The sequence below is a fragment of the Loxodonta africana genome, chromosome 14 (assembly GCF_030014295.1).
Source record: "Loxodonta africana isolate mLoxAfr1 chromosome 14, mLoxAfr1.hap2, whole genome shotgun sequence".
Taxonomy (NCBI): domain Eukaryota; kingdom Metazoa; phylum Chordata; class Mammalia; order Proboscidea; family Elephantidae; genus Loxodonta; species Loxodonta africana.
The window spans coordinates 31,877,000-31,893,734 of record NC_087355.1 but is presented as its reverse complement, the minus strand read 5'-3'; the positions used below and the strand labels follow the sequence as shown (position 1 = coordinate 31,893,734).

Genomic DNA, 16,735 nt, shown 5'->3' with positions numbered 1-16,735 from the left:
TTCTTTATGAATTATGCCAGCTGACCTACATGTCCCCCAAAGCCATTGTCTCCATGCCTAAGCCCACTTCGGTTCCTCAAGGTGTCTGGATGTGTTTAGGAAGCTTCTGTGACTTTGCCTTGGTCACATTATGCTGACTTTCTGTATAATATGTACTCTTTCCTTCACCAAAGTTACCGCTTATCTATCTAGTTAGTGATTTTCCCTCCCCACAACTCGCCTCCTTCACAACCGTCAAAGATTGTTTCTTTCTGTGTGTAAACCTTTTCTTCAGTTTTTATAATAGTGGTTTCATACAGTATTCGTCCTTTTGTGATTGACTTATTTCACTCAGCATAAAGCCTTCCACGTTAGTCCATGTTGTGAGATGTTTCACAGATTCATTATTATTTCTTATCATTGGGTAGTATTCCATTGTGTGTACATACTGTAATTTGTTTAGCTATTCAGATGGGCACTTAAGTTGTTTCCATGTTTTTGCTATAGTGAGTAATGAAATAAACATGGGTATGCATACTATTCGTGTGACAGACCTTATTTCTCTAGGATATATTCCTAGGAGTGGGACTGCTGGATCGTATGGTATTTATATTTCTAGCTTCTTAAGGAAGTGCCATATTGTTTTCCGTAGTGGTTGTACCTTTTGAAATTCCCACCAGCAGAGCGTAAGAGTTCCAGTCTCCTTGCAGCCCCTCCAACATTTGTTATTTTCTGTTTCTTTGATTAGTGCCACTAATGTTAGGGTGAGATGGCATCTCATTGTAGTTTTGATGTGCATTTCTCCAGTGGCTAATGATCACGAGCATTTCTTCATGTGTCTGTTAGCTGCCGGAATGTCTTCTTTGGTAAAGTGTCTCCTGATCTCCTTTGCTTATTTTTAAATTAGGTTATTTATCTTTTTATTGTTGCAGTGTTGCAACAATAAAATCTTAATAGATTTTAGACTTTAAACCCTTGCCGGATATATTGTAGCCAAAAATTTTTTCCCAGTCCGTAGGTTCTCTTTTTACTCTTTCGGTGAAGTCTTTTGAAGAGTATAAGTGTTTAATTTTTAGGAGATCCCATTTATCAAGTTTATCTTCTGGTCTTTGTGCATTATTCGTTACGATTTGTATCCTATTTATGCCATATATTAGGGTGCTTAGTGTCATACCTATTTTCTCTTCATGATCTTTATATTTTTAGGTTTTATATTTAGATCTTTGATTCATTTTGAATTAGTTTTTGTGTATGGTATGACGTATGGATCCTATTTCTTTTTTTTTTTTATGGATGGACATCCAGTTTTGCCAGTACCATTTGTTAAAGAGTATCTTTTCCCCATTTAATGGACTTTGGGCCTTTGTCAAAGATCAGCTGACCGTAGGTGGATGGAATTATGTCTGGGTTCTCATTTCTGTTCCTTTGGTCTATGTGTCTGTCGTTCTGTCAGTACCAGGCTGTTTTGACTACCGTGGCTGTATAGTAGGTCCTGAGGTCAGGTAGTGTGAGGCTTCCTACTTTGTTCCTCTTTTTCAATAACACTTTACTGATCGTGGGCCTCTTTCCCTTCCATATAGAGTTAGTGATTAGTTTTTACTTCTCATTAAAGAATGCTGTTGGCATTTGGATCGGGATTGCATTATATCTGTGGATCACTTTGGGTAGAACTGATATTTCCACAATGTTGAGTCTTCCTATCTGTGGTATGTTTTTCCATTTATGTTGTTAGTTCTCTTTTGGTTTCTTGGAGTAGTGTTTTATAGTTTTCTTTGTATGGGTCTTTTATGTCCTTGTTTAGATTTATTCCTAAGTATTTTATTTTTTTAGCCTACATGTTTTACCATAGCTTTTGGACAAAATAAAAGTTTTTATTATAAATGATATTGTTTTCTTGGTTTTCAAAGTCCTCTTTGTTGGTGTATAGCAATCCAACTGATTTTTGTATGTTGGTCTTGTACTCTGTTACTCTGCTTAATCTTTCTATTAGTTCCAGTAGTTTTCTTGTGAAATCTCGTGGGTTGTCTGTGTATAGGATCATATCATCTGCGAATAGGGGTAGTTTTGCTTCTTTCTTTCCAATTTGGATGCCCTTGCTTTTTCTTGCCTTATTGCTCTAGGTGGGCCTTATAATACAGTATTAAATAGGAGTAGTGATAAAGGGCATCCCTGTCTTGTTCCCATTCTCAGGGGGAATGCTTTTAGTCTCTCTGTTGAGAATGATGTTGGCTGTTGATTTTGTATAGATGCCCTTTATTATTGTCTTAGTTTCTAGTGCTGCTACAACAGAAATACCACAAGTGGTTGGCTTTAACAAAGAGAAATTTATTCTCTCACAATCTAATAGCCTAAAAGTTCGAATTCAGGGTGTCAGCTCCAGGGGAAAGCTTTCTTTCTCTGTTGGCTCTGGGGAAAGGTCCTTGACATCAGTCTTCTCCTGGTCTAGTAGCTTCTCCATATAGGAACCCCAGATCCAAAGGATGAGCTCTCTCCCGGCACTGCAGTCTTGGTGGTATGAGATCTCCCTATCTCTCTGCTCGCTTCTGTCTTTTATATCTCAAAAAGAGATTGGCTCAAGACACAGTCCAACCTTGTAGATTGAGTCCTGCCTCATTAACATAACCACCAATGATCCCCTCTCATCAACATCATAGATATAGGATTTACAACGCATAGGAAAATCACATCGGATGACAAAATGATGGGCAATCACACAATACTGGAAATTATGGCCCAGCCAAGTTAACAGGTATTTTGGGGGAACACAATTCAATCCATGATATTCCACCCTTTGACCCCCCCAAACCCTTGTCCTTGCCACATGAAAAACACATTTACCCCATCATGTTATAAGAGAAGTTTTCAATCAGTTTCAAGTCCAGAATTCAAAAATTTCTCTTCATCTGTAAAATCTGGAATATAAGTTATATGCTTCCAAAGTACAGTGGTGGAACAGGCACAAGCTAGACATTTCCTTACAAATGGGAGACATTGGAGGGAAAGAAGGGATAACAGGCACCAAGCAAGTCAGCAGAACACATTATATTAGCCTTTACGGCTTTGAAAATAATCCTCTGTTCTCTGAGACCATTTACACAATGGCCCTGCCATCCAGACTCTAGGTATTGGCCATACTCTCCGGATTCTGAGTGGAGGCCCCTTGGCCCTGGGCTTTAGTTTTACCAAGCAAGCCCACTGGAATGGCAACTGTTCCCTCAGCTTTAGGTACATTCTCCTAGAATATCTGAGTGGCGACTCCACCCTTAGAAATATCAGAGGCCATGGCTCCACCCTTTGAGACCCCAGAGATCATGGCGATACCTTTTCAGACCAAGGCAGATCTGCTTCCTATGTTCCTTGTCTCTTCAGCTTCTGCTTCCTGATTCCTTGGCCTCTGGGCCCCTCAGGACTCACCACCCATGTCTGCCCTGCTGGGGCAAGTATTCCAAAGCTCTTTAGCTGCACCGATAAGTGCCTGGAGATACCCCACTCTTCCAGTAAACTTTGGCTGGAAGGCACTCAGCTCTCTTGCGCTGTGAGTCGGCAAACCTCGCTCTACTAATAAGTGCTCAGAGGCAACCTACTCTGCCGGAAAGCCTCCTGTGAAAAGGCACTCAGTTTTCTTGCTCCATGGGTCGGCTCTAGTGCCATCTTGCACTGGTCTCCTGGTTCTGCTGCTCCCAGTTCTCTGCTGCTGCTTCTCACCGTCTGTACTATCTCCAGTGTAACAGCTCTTCTCGTTTCCTTCTGAGTCCTCATCAGAATTGTCTGACATCCATAATTCCACCAACAGTCTCTTCAAGGCAACCACTTCCACATTTTGGGTATCCATTAGAGCAGCATGGAAACCCTGGTGGTGGTGTGGTTAAATGCTACGGCTGCTAACCAAAGAGTCGGCAGTTCAAATCTGCCAGGTGCTCTTTGGAAACTCTATGGGGCAGTTCTACTCTGTCCTATAGGGTCACTATGAATCAGAATCAACTCGATGGCACTGGGTTTGGTTCTGGTTTGGTAGAGCAGCACGCCACTCCTAATACCAAATTCTGTCTTAGTTATTTAGTTCTGCTATAACAGAAATATCACAAGTGGATGGCTTTAACAAAGAGAAATTTGTTCTCTCTCAGTCTAATAGCCTAGAAGCCCAAATTCAGGGTACCAGCTCCAGGGGATGGCTTTCTCTCTCTTTTGGCACTGGGGGAAGGTCCTTGTCATCAATCGTCTCCTGGTCTAGGAGCTTCTTTGCACAGGAGCTCTAGGTTCAAAGGATGCACTCTGCTCCCAGTGCTACTTTCTTGGTAATATGAGGTCCTCCTGTCTCTGCTCCCTTCTCTCTGTTATATCACAAAAGAGATTGGCTCAAGACACAATCCAGTCTTGTAGATTGAGTCCTGCCTCATTAACATAACTGCCTCTAATCCCATCTCATCAACATCATAGAGATAGGATTTACAACAAAGAGGAAAATCATATCAGATGACAAAATGGTAGACAATCACACAATACTGGGAATCATGGCCTAACCAAGTTGACATATTTTGGGGGGAGATACAATTCGATCCGTGACAATTATGTTGAGAAATTTCTCCTCTATTCCTATTTTTCCGAGAGCTTTTATCAGGAATGGGTGTTGGACTTTGTCAAATGCCTTTTCTGTATCAACTGAGATAATCATGTGGTTCTTTTCTTTTGTTCAGTTTGTGTGGTGAATTACGTTGATTGATTTTCTAATGTTGAGCCATCCTTGCCTACGTGGTATGAATCTCACTTGGTTCTGGTGTGTTATTATTATTATTATTGATATGATGCTGAACTCCATTGCCTAGAATTTTGTTGACAATTTTTGCCTTTATATTCATGAAAGATATTGTTCTGTAATTTTCTTTCTTTGTGGTATTTTGCCTGGCTTTCGTATTAGGGTTATGCTAGCTTGATAGAATAAATTTGGGAGTATTCTTCCTTTTCTATGCTCTGAAATAGTTTGAGTAGTACTGATGTGAGCTCTTCTCTGGATCATCATAAATGCATAATGTTGAATAACTAGACAGTCGCTAAGTGAGGAGTAGGTATAGTTTTCTACAAATCTCATGTACGGTACCAATTACTTTCTAAAAATTTTTCTTTAACTTCAGTTTCCTCTTTCAGTTACCACAAATTCTGAATAGGATTTAATTCAGAAGATTTAATTTTATATTTGTCTTGAACCTTAATTATCATTGCATTTAGTTAAAAATGATAAGAAAATTAGTATGACTTCTTTATTATATGGCTTCAGAGGGGATGATATTAAGGCCTTAACTGAGGTCCCATTGCTGTCGAGTCGATTCTGACTCATGGCTACCCTATAGGACAGAGTAGAACTGCTCCATAAAGTTTCCAGGGAGCAGCTGGTGGATTTGAACTGCCAACCCTTTTGTTAGCAACTGAGCGCTTAACCACTGCACCACTGGGGCTACTTTAAAAAAAGAAAATATATGTTATATATTGAGACAAACATTTGACTAGGTGATGCTAAATAAGCACCGTATGTACCTGTTCTGACTTACCTACAAATTTGACTTAAAGACAGACTTACGAACAGATCTCGTTTGTAACTTGGGAATTGTCTGTATAATTCTGAGTTCTCTTGTTATAAACGTAATCAGCATGAAAAATTTGAGAGTTTGTTTACTTGAGTTTTCTCAGTTCTAGAGGAGAGAACAAATGTTTTAAAATTTTCAATTCTTTTTAGAGGCTTTATGCTTTTAAGTCTTCAAAGTTTTTGTGTAACTGAATGGCTTCTTTTGTGTCTGTGATGCCTCTTTGCTTTATGACAGATGTACCAACTGTGTATTACTTTGTAATGTTATTTTATCTCTGTGTTATGTGTTTCTCATTTAAACTATAAAATCTTCAAGAAGAACAGGGAAGGACAGTGTGATCTCTCCTCATAGCCATCTGCACATAACTGTGCTAAGTCAGAGTTTTGTATGTGTAAGAATTTTTCCATTTCTTTTTACAGGCAGGGAGCATTAAGCGGGACATGACCTTCACGTTTCAATCAGAGGACTTAAAACGTGACTCAAGTAAAAAAATGTCTCATCAACACTTGTTCCCCTTGGCCATGGAGGAAGATGTGAAAACAGCAGACACCAAAAAATCTAGCCGAGTCCTTGACCATGAAAAAGAAAACACTCGCTCCATCTGTCTTCTTGAGCAAAAACGAAAAGTTGTTTCTTCAAACATTGATGTTCCTCCAGCAAGGTAAGAGAAAACTAGACCGTGTATGTGTTTGTCGCCATAAGTGGGTGGAGAGCATGCAGAATCTTTGCCATACCTCTCTTCAGTATATAGACTAAAAAAAAAAAAAATTTTTTTTTTTTTTAAAGAGGGGTTTTTTTGGCCAAGAATTTTCTTCTGTTGCTTGTGTGAACTACAGCAGGTGGCTCTGCTTTCAGAGCTTTGAAGCTCCTGTAGTTGTAACTACTGTAGCTTTAGAAAAGAATGTTTTATTAGTTTTTGGTAAATGAATAATGAAGAGAAAGGAGATTTTTTAAAAAAGGAAGAAACATGAAATGTAGGACTGTACATAGCCACTTAAATGCAAGTATACTCAGGTCTTTCTGTCAGGGGTCGGCAAATACAACCTGCGGGTCAGATTTGATCTTTGGCCTGTTTTCGTATGGCCTGTGAGCTAAGAGTGGCTTTATGCTTTTAAAAGATTTTCAAAAAATGAAATAATATGCCACACAGATTCTAGGTGGCCTGTTGCTGTAAGTTGCTGTCGAGTCGAGTCGAGTCGACTCCAGCTCATGGAGCTCTTGTGTATAATAAAACAAAACATTGCTTTGTCCTGTGCCATCTTCATGCTTGTTGGTATGTGAGAGTCCATTGTTGAGGCTCTTGTGTCAGTGCGTCTCATTAAGCCTTTCCCTCGTTTTTGCCGACCCTCCCTTTACCAAACATGATGTCCTTTTCTAGTGATTGGTCTTTCCTAATGGCATGTCCAACGTAAGCAAGACCAAGTGTCAACATACTCACTTTTGTGGAGCAGTCTGGCTCTATTTCGTCCAAGACTGATTTGTTTGTTCTTCTGGCAGTCCACAGTACGTTCATTATTCTTCACCAACACCGTAATTCAAATGTGTCAGTTTTTCTTTGGTCTTCTTTTTTCATTGTTGAGGAGATTGAAAATACCATGGCTTGGGTCAACTGCACCTCAGTCATCAAGTGACATCTTTGCTTTTTAAGATTTGAAAGAGGTCTTTTGCAGCAGGTTTGCCTGATGCAATATGTTGTTTGATTTCTTGTCTGCTGCTTCCATGGGCGTTGAATGTGGATCTAAGTAGGATGAAATTGTTAACAACTTCAGTTTTTTCACTATTTATCACGATGTTGTTTATTGGCCCAGTAGGTGGTCTATGAAGCCTGAAATACTTAAACCTGACCCATGACAGACAAAGTTTGCTAATCCCTGGTTTATATCAAGGCAATCCTTTTTAAACAGATCTACCACAGAACTTGGCCAGGATAAAAGCTTATCTGAAATATCAACAGATTTTTATCACATTACAATTTTGTTTAAATATCATCCTGTAACAATATTATGGCAGCATGACAATAGAATGGCAGAACATACATACTAGACCTCTTACATATTTTCTTGCTTATAATTTCTAACCTAAAATGTAAGCCCCATGCAGGCAGGGATTTTAGTTCATTTTGTTCGTGCTGTATCCCGAGCACTAGAACAGTGCTTGGTATTTTTGTTGCTGTCAGTTTCTGTTAACTAAGCTCTGATTCATCACAACCTCACGTGTACAGAATAAAACATTTCGAGGTTCTACGTTTCTTTTTCACGCTTGGTAGATAATAAGGGCTCAATAAATATTTCCTGAATAAAGGATAGAAAAGAAATACTATAGCATGAAAGCTTGCTTACTTTGAATATTTTGTTACCAAAAATATTTATAATGAAAATTTATAAGCAATTGTTTGAGAAGTCCTGTATTTGCTGGAGCGTTTTCCAATAGCAAACTTGGGAAACAATAACATTGGAAAAGAAAGAAATTTTTCTTTTTCAGCTATTCATTTTTTGTAATCAGAATTTTATTTCTATATTAAATTAGAAGTATCATCTCTAGAAAATTACATATTATTCTACCCTGCTACCAAATTTGTCAGACTATCTAAAATTATAGGCCTTTTTGTTTTCCTTAACCTTTAATTGAAAATGTTCATATCTTCATTACTTCTGTTTAATGATTTAGAATTATTTGCTCTTCTAATTTTTTCATATAAAGTATGTTTTTTAGGACTAGTTCCTTTTGCTGGGGGCTTATTGCTGAAATATTATAAAATGTTTTATCATGCCCTGAACCTAGTAGACATCTCAGTACATATCTGTTGTTTGGTTGACCGATAAGCATACTGACACAATTAACCATTTGGAATGTGAAGAACCATACTTTTATTTTCTTCCCAAGCTTGTAGGGCACTTCACAGAGTCAGATAGTTCAATGCCAACTTGCAATTCTATAGTACGTACTTTACATGAAACTTTCAATAGACTATTTTATCTGTTAAAAGGCCTGAAAATAATCACTTCAAATTGCCATAGGTTGTTTTAGATACCATTATTCTGTAATTTCACCCCGCTCACAGTAGTTGCTGGGAATAACAATCAAAAGGGGAGGAATAAAAATGTTTTTGCTTTTCTAACTCTGGCACGTGAGATTTTTTTCTACCTTCTCAAATTCACCGATTGTACTTAAAAGAAACAAGTCAAGCCAGTGTTGTTGTGGTGTTCTTAAACAATGTGGGAAAATTAAGTTTTAAATCCATTAATGTATAGCAAAAGTTCTCCCCATGGCAAGGTATAATTCAGATTTGTTAATCTATTTGTTAATCCATTACTGATTAAAGCCTCCTTGTTTGAAGTCTCCACTAATACACTTGTTTTCATTGCTATAGTAAGAATTTTTTCATCAAAAATATGCCAGCAGTTGGTGAAATAAATTGCTCCTTTTTATATTAAAATCTTCAGAAATTATGGCGTATAATCATCTAGCTCTCCATCTCTTTCTGGTCTATTTCCATTTATTGTTACCAAGTTATTTAATAAGTGTAAACTCTCCACTATCATCGAACTACATCAGTATCTTGTTTTAAAGAAACTCCTTACTTGACATGATAGGAAGAGATGGAATTTTTCTTTTGTTTAAGAAGAAATATATCTGTTGATAATATTTAAATAAGGAAGTTTGGGTAAATCTACAATATAGTGAAATAAATTGGAATAAGGAAATGTAGTCTGTATTTTTCTGCATGATTATTGCAATTTGTTCTCCTATATCCAGACTTTAAATATCGAACAGTTCTTAGAGAGGCAGGATAACCATTTTAGCGTATCACTGGTGTAGAGTTCCTCAACATTTTAAAATCAATTCCCCTATAATACCTTCTCACTTTGCCTTTTGCTTATTCCCACTACAGCCAAGAAGATTTTGTTGATTGTAAAATGGAACTTGGAAGTTTACTCTCTGTGGTTTGTGTAGTGAAGGCAATATTGTTGTCCCGTGCCATCGAGTCAGTTCCGACTCATAGCCACCCTATGCATAGCACAACGAGACACTGCCTGGTCCTGAGCCATCCTCACAATTGTTGCTGTGCTTGAGCCCGTTGTTGCAGCCACTGTGGCGATCTATCTTGTTGAGGATCTTTCTCTTTTTGGCTGACCCTCTACTTTACCAAGCATGATGTCCTTCTCTAGGGTCTGATCCCTCCTGACATGTCCAAAGGATGTGAGATTCTGTCTCACCATCCTTGCTTCCAAGGAGCATTCTGGTTGTACTTTTTCCAAGACAAATTTGTTTGTTCTTTTGGCAGTAAATGGTGTATTCAGTATGCTTGTCCACCATCACAATTCAAAGGCGTTACTTCTTCTTTGGTCTTCCTTATTCATTGTCCAGCTTTCACATGCATATGAGGCAATTGAAAAGACCATGGCTTGGGGCAGGCTCGCCTTATTCTTCAAGGTGACATTTTTGCTTTTTAACACTTTAAGGAGATCTTTTGCAGCAGATTTGCCCAATGCAATGTGTCTTTTGATTTCTTGACTGCTGCTTCCATGGGTATTGTGATGGTTAAGATTGTGTGTCACCTTGGCTGGGCTGTGATTCTCAGTGCTTATATGTGATCACTCCCTTGATTGAATATGCTGTGAGTAGCCAATCAGTTGAAAGGTAGTTTCCTTAGGGGTGTGGCCTGCATCCAAATATAAGCTGGTGTTCTGGTGTTTTTGCTCATTCTGGATCCCATGCTGCCTTCTGTTCATCTGACCTCTGGCTCTTGGGACTTGAGCTATCAGCTTATCTGCAGATCTTGAATTCATCAATCTTCACAGCCTGAGAGTGGGAGCCCCACACTCTGACCTGCCAGTATTGGGTTCACCAATCCCTTCAGCTACGTGAATTGAGAGAAGCCTCTATCCTGATACACAGACCTGGGACGTTTCAGTCTCTACAACTGTGTGAGCCGTTTCCTTGATATAAATCTATATATATATTTATACACTTTACTGGTTTTGCTTCTCTAGAGAACCCGGCCTAAGACAGGTATTGATTGTGGACCCAAGTAAAATGAAATCCTTGACAACCTTAATCTTTTCTCCATTTATCATGATGTTGCTTATTGGTCCGGTTGTGAGGATTTTTGTTTTCTTTATGTTGAGGTATAATCTATACTGAAGGCTGTGGTCTTTGGTCTTCATCAGTTAGTGCTTCAAGTCTTCTTCACTTTCAGCAAGCAAGGTTGTGTCGTCTGCATAATGCAGGTTGTTAATGAATGAAGGCAATAGTTATACTGAATATACTTTTTCATATCCCCAGAGAGGTCAGCACCTCTCCACCCCAACTAATCTATAGCGCACCATGGTTGAGCATCACTAATTTCATTTCCTTTGCCTCACTTCAACAGATGTGTATTGAGTACCTGCTCTGAACCCATTATTCAGTAACGAAATGAATGAGATGGGGGTCTCAATCCTCCAGAAGCTCATAGTCTAATTTGAGACATAGACTCTTAAGTAGCTAATTTCAAGTTACAGTTCCTAATTTGTTCCCTTCTCAGTAGAACTGGATGGATTTGTAACTAGAAACCTATTAATTTGATAAATATGTTTAAATGCCCAATTTTCTTTTATTAGTAAGTTCTTCAAAAGAAGGGTAAATGGAACTAAGGAGGAGGAACTATATCTGAGATCTATATTACAAAGTCCCCACTTAGCCATTTTCTGAGAACCCCTTTAAAAGTTGTTAGTTTTGGAAAACTAAAAATTTAAGTAGTTAATACCGATGTGTTAGTCTGGGTCATCTGAGAAGCAGACGCTGAGACAGGATTAAACAAGCAAACATTGGGAGAAACAATTATAAGAGGAAAAGGGGAGGGAGCCAGGGAAGCTGGGAGAGATCAGACCCTTATGCAAATCTGAGCCCCAGGGAGGAAAAGAGGGAAGGTTGGATGGCCATACCTACCCTAGACCACTACAGTCTATGGAAGGTACTGCAGGCCCATCAGGAGTCTTCCAGCCGAGTCCTAACCTCCTAGATCTGGCCTGCACTTGGTCATTGGTTGGGAATAGTGTGTGGGAATTGTGGTCTCAGACAAATGCATCAGAGGGTTTCAGAGACAGCAGCTGGGCCCTTGGTGGCTGCTTCCTATCCTTGGAGGTCTGTGAGACACATTTTCATGGCTGCCTCTGGCCCACCACATTAGTCTTTATGTATAAAAGTGCCATATGCAGTGTAGGTTTGATGTAGGGGCCTAATTTTCCTGCCCTTTGGGAGCTCTGAGATATCAGTGCAGACCAACTGGAATCTTAACTTTTTTAAGAGGCCCCCAAAGCTTCCTATGAAAAATGGCAACTGATTATAGGTCAGGGTCCCAGGATTAATTCTTTTGAGTCATAAGGGAAAAGAAACCCAAGCTCTCTTCTCTGAGTTGCCTGGAGTTGGTAGGGACAAATCTTAACCTAGGAGAATCTATGTACTCTTGGGATATTATTTGATTGATTTTGGGAAGAATCAGTTATTCCTTTTTTTGGTGGAGGAAGGAGGAGGGTTAGTGCATTATACAGTGGAAGTACTCAAAATATTCCTGAAATTGTTGCAAGTGTTTCAGTGGAAGAAACTAGACAGAAAACAAGAGCAAAAGGTAACAAGAATGAGAGAAAGAAGGTAAGAAAGGTTTTTCTTTGAAGCTAAAGATCTAAAATTAACAAAAAGAAAAATTCTTCCCAACTTTAAGGACTGTTGGGGACCTGTAATTTGGGCTGGGGTTAATGAGAACTACAAGTGTCAGTGTCAACAATGGTGACCACAAAATCTTTAAAGGACTGAACTAGCTCTAGAGATTTCTCCACTTATTAATTTATTAATGCCTGGTTATAAAAGATAAAACATGCCCTCCTACAAAAGAGATTGTGAACTGAGAATACAAGTTATTAATTATAAATATGTAATCTTAAACATTCTTTGTTCTCTAGGAGAAAATACTGCTGAATTGATCCTTATGACAAGTTGAGGAAAACAGCCTTTAAATAAGGACGGGAATATAAAGAGTTTGGACTGTGAACTCTTGGAGAGTAGAGTCAGAGTGGAATTCCAATACTGTAGTTTGGCTTGAAAAATTAACAAGAGACTGAAGGTCAGTAACTGAGACAAAGGCCAGTCAGAGATTTCCTATGGGCAGAGCTCAGTGGTTCAGTAGCCAAGACTATAATTTCAGCCTCATGTGAAAAAAGCTGATGAGCCTGGGCCGAGATTAAAAGTGACTTAGGCTCAGCCTAGTGGTGGAAATTTGGGGAGGAAGAAAAAAAGATTTGAGACCCAGGCTAGAGAATTTACAGGCTGGCCAGGAATGTAAGTTGTCGGAGCAGTTGGAAGGAACCGATGAGTTCTTGGAATGTGTACCAAGCTGGCCAATGACATGAGACTTCTTTTGACTTGACTTGGTTGAATGTAGTTGGTAGCACCAAGACCTTTCACAGTTCAAGAAATATTAGTTTACGTCTTTGAACTGACTGGGTGGGTAACTGGAGATGATGGAAAAACTATGTCAGAAAAGACAACCTAAAGGACTCAGGAGAGTCAGTTTAGGAGGAGAAATTTTCCATTTATTTTAACTGTAGGTGGTTGTAGGAAAGAGCTGGAAATGGTACTGGGTGTGGTATAGTTTTGGTTTAAGGTTTAAAGGTCTCCCAATCTCTTTTGGAAAATCAACTGGCTATATAAGTTCTGATACTGATATATATGTCTATTTTTACACCAGTACATCACTTTCTTGATTGCTAATAGATACAGTAAGTCTAGAAATTACACAGTGTGAGTCCTCCAACTTTGTTCCTCTTTTCAGACTTTAACTGTTCTAGATCTGTTGGATTTCCATATAAATTTTAGGTTATTTTACCAATTTCTACCCCCAAAAAAGCCTGTTGGAATTTTGATTGGTATTGCATTGCACCCGTCTTCAATTTGGGACGAATTGGTATTTAAAAATATTGAGTCTTCCAATCTATAAACATATGTCTTTCCATTTATTTAGGTCTTTACTTCCTCTCTGTAGTGTTTTGTAACTTTTCATTGCATACATAGGTCTTGCACTTATTTTGTTAAACTTATTCCTAAATATATTTTTAGAAACTAATGTAAATGGTATTTTAAATTTCAGTTTCAAAATCATTGCTGGTGAGAAATAAAATTGACTCTTGTGTTTTCACCATGTATCCTGAAACCTTGCTAAACTCTAGCAAGGTTGATGAATTCCTTGGGAAGTTCTACATAAATCATCACTTTACCTGCAAATTAAAACAACCCACTAATTTCCTTTCTCATTAGTATTTTCTTTAAGATTTATTTTTACTTTTTTGTAATGGCCTGGGCCTCCAGTGCAATACTGAATATAAGTGGCAAGAGTGGACATCCTTGCCTTGTAAGAATGATGATAGCTGTAGGTTTTTTTTTCTTAATGAAAGTGAGAAATTATGCTTTTATTTGTAATATGCTGAGAGGTTTATCATCAGTAGGTATTGTATATTGGAAGATATTTTTTCTGCATTCACATGATCGTATGCTCCTTTATTTTAATATATTGAATTACATTGATTGGTATTTGAACATTAAGTAAACTTTGGATTCCTGAGCTAAAATTCCCTTATATACTGAAGGGTTGATTTTCCTTAAAATTCTGTTAAGGATCCATTATTTCCATCCACTGATCTGTCATTTTATTTTCTTATAATCTATCTGGTTTCGGTGTCAGTTTAATGGTGATGTCATAAAATGAGTTGGGAAATATTCCCTCCTACTCTGTTTTCTGAGTTTGTTTTAGAACTAATCTTTCTCTTAAAAGATAGGTTCACCAGTGAAGCCATTTGGGCCTGGAGTTTTCTTTATCCAAGTGTTTTTAATCACAGATTCAATTTTTAAAATTGGTATAGGGCAGTTCTACTCTGTCCTATAGGGTCGCTATGAGTTGCAATTGATTCAGCAGCAACTGTTTATTTATTTTGGTTGTTGTTTTGTTTTTGCTTTCTTCTTGAGTTGCTTTTTGTAATTTTATGTCTTTCAAAAATGTTATCTATTTTATTTAAGTTACCTGATGTGTTAGCATGAAGTTTTCATTATATTTCCTTATTTTTTTTAGTATCTGTAGGTTCTGTAGTAACATTTCCTGACTCATTTCTTTTATTGGTCATTGTGTCTTTTTTTTTTTTTTTCCCCCTGAACAGTCTGGCTAGGGGTTTATCAATTGTATGTCTCTTGACAAAGAGCCAACTTTTGTTTACATTTTTTTTCCCTATTGTTTATCCATTTTCTATTTCATCGAGTTCTTTTTATCTTATTTTCTTTCTTTACTTATTTTGAATATAATTTCCTCTTCTTTTTCTAGCTGCTGAAGATAGAATTTTAGTTCATTGATTTTAGACCTTTATTATTATAAACATCTAAAGCTATACATTTTCTTGTAAGCGTTGTCTTACTTGCCCTTCCCATATTTTGTTAGGTTATTTTTTCATCTCATTCACTTTGAAATATTTTCTAATTTTCCTCCTGATTTCATTTCCCCCATTAATTTTTTAGAAGTATATTGTTTGATTTCCAAATATTTGAAGAAAAAAATAGTTCTCTTTTATTAATTTCTAGTTTAATTCTTCTGTATTCAGAGAATATATATTATTTCATCCCTTTTACATTCATTAAGACTTGTTTTATGGCTCAGAATATGGCCAAATTTGGTGAATGTTCCACATGCCCTTAAAAAGAATGTATATTGTGCTGTTGTTGGGTGATGTGTTCTGTAAATGTCAATTAGGTCAAGCTGGTTAATAGTGTTATTCAAGACTTCTGTATAGTTACTGAGTTTTTTGTCTGCTTGCTTACCGATTTTGCCTATATGTTTCTCTTTTCAGTTTTGTTAGGTTTTGCTTTATGAATTTTAGAATTGGTATGTGTTCTTGATGAATTGATCTCTTTATTATTATTATTATAAAATGTCCCCCTTTATCCTTGGTGATCTGATTTATTCTGAAGTCTGTCTTTTTCTGTTATTAATATAGCTGCCTTATCTGTCTTAATCTTAGTATTTGCCTGGTGTATCACTTTCTATCTTTTTATTTTTAACCTGTTTGTGTCCTTATATCTAACATTAGTTTCTTGTAGACAGAATAATTCAGCCTTGCTTGTTTTTTTCTTAATCCAATCAGACAATCACTGCGTTATAATTGGTGTATTTAGGCCATTTACATTTAATGTAGTTATTGATATGTTTCATATACATTTATTATCTTGTTATTTGGTTTCTTTTTCACTTCTGTTCTTTGCTCTTTTTCATCCCTCTTTTCTTGCCTTCTTTTGGGTTGAGTATTTTTATCTTTCATTTTACCTGGAAATCCTGGTGGTATAGTGGTTAAGAGCTACAGCTGCTAACTAAAAGGTCAGCAGTTCGAATCCACCAGGTACTCCTTGGAAACCTTGTAGGGCAGTTCTACTCTGTGCTACAGGGTTACTATGAGTCAGAATCAACATGAGGGCAACGAGTTTAGTTTTTTTTATTGTCATATTAGCTAAATTTGATTTTTTTTATAGTTGCTTTAGAGTTTACAGTATGATGCTTTACCTTGTTACACTTAACCCATTGCCATCAAGTCAATTCCAACTCAGAGTGACCCTATAGGATAGAGTACAACTGCCCCATAGGGTTTGAATCCATATGGTGGATTCAAAGTGCCGACCTTTTGGTTAACAGCCAAGCTCTTAACTACTGTGCCACCAGGGCTCCAACTTAAAGGGTGATACAAATAATATGATACCACTTTATATATAAGAACCTCACAATTGTACTCTTCCATTCCCCCTTCTGTCTTTTGTACCATTGTTGTCATATACTTTGCTTTTCTATATGTTATAATACGCATATTACACTTATTTATTTTCCTTTATATAGGTATTTATCCATTTTAAAATATTTTTATGGAGGTATAATATACACATAATACAATTCATCTACTGAAATGTTTTTAGTATATTCGCAGAGTTGTGCAACCATCACCACAATCACTTTTAGAACATTTTCACCACCTCCCTGAAAACCTTCTTACCCATTAGCAGTCACTCCCCATTCTCCCCCAACCTTCCAGCCCTAGGCAACCACTAATCTATTTGGTATCGGCATAGATTTGTCTATTCTGCACTTTTCATGTAGATGGAATCATACAACATAT

At 37.4% G+C, this 16,735-nt stretch overlaps 1 protein-coding gene across 1 annotated transcript in view; it reads left to right on the top strand.

Annotated features, from left to right (window-relative positions):
* ZNF704 (zinc finger protein 704) overlaps positions 1–16,735 on the top strand; it is a 289,533-nt gene that overhangs the window by 70,481 nt on the left and 202,317 nt on the right. The window contains exon 2 of the mRNA XM_064267867.1: positions 5,978–6,219. Within this exon, the coding sequence (XP_064123937.1) occupies positions 5,978–6,219 (242 nt within the window). The remainder of the gene's footprint in view (positions 1–5,977; positions 6,220–16,735) is intronic.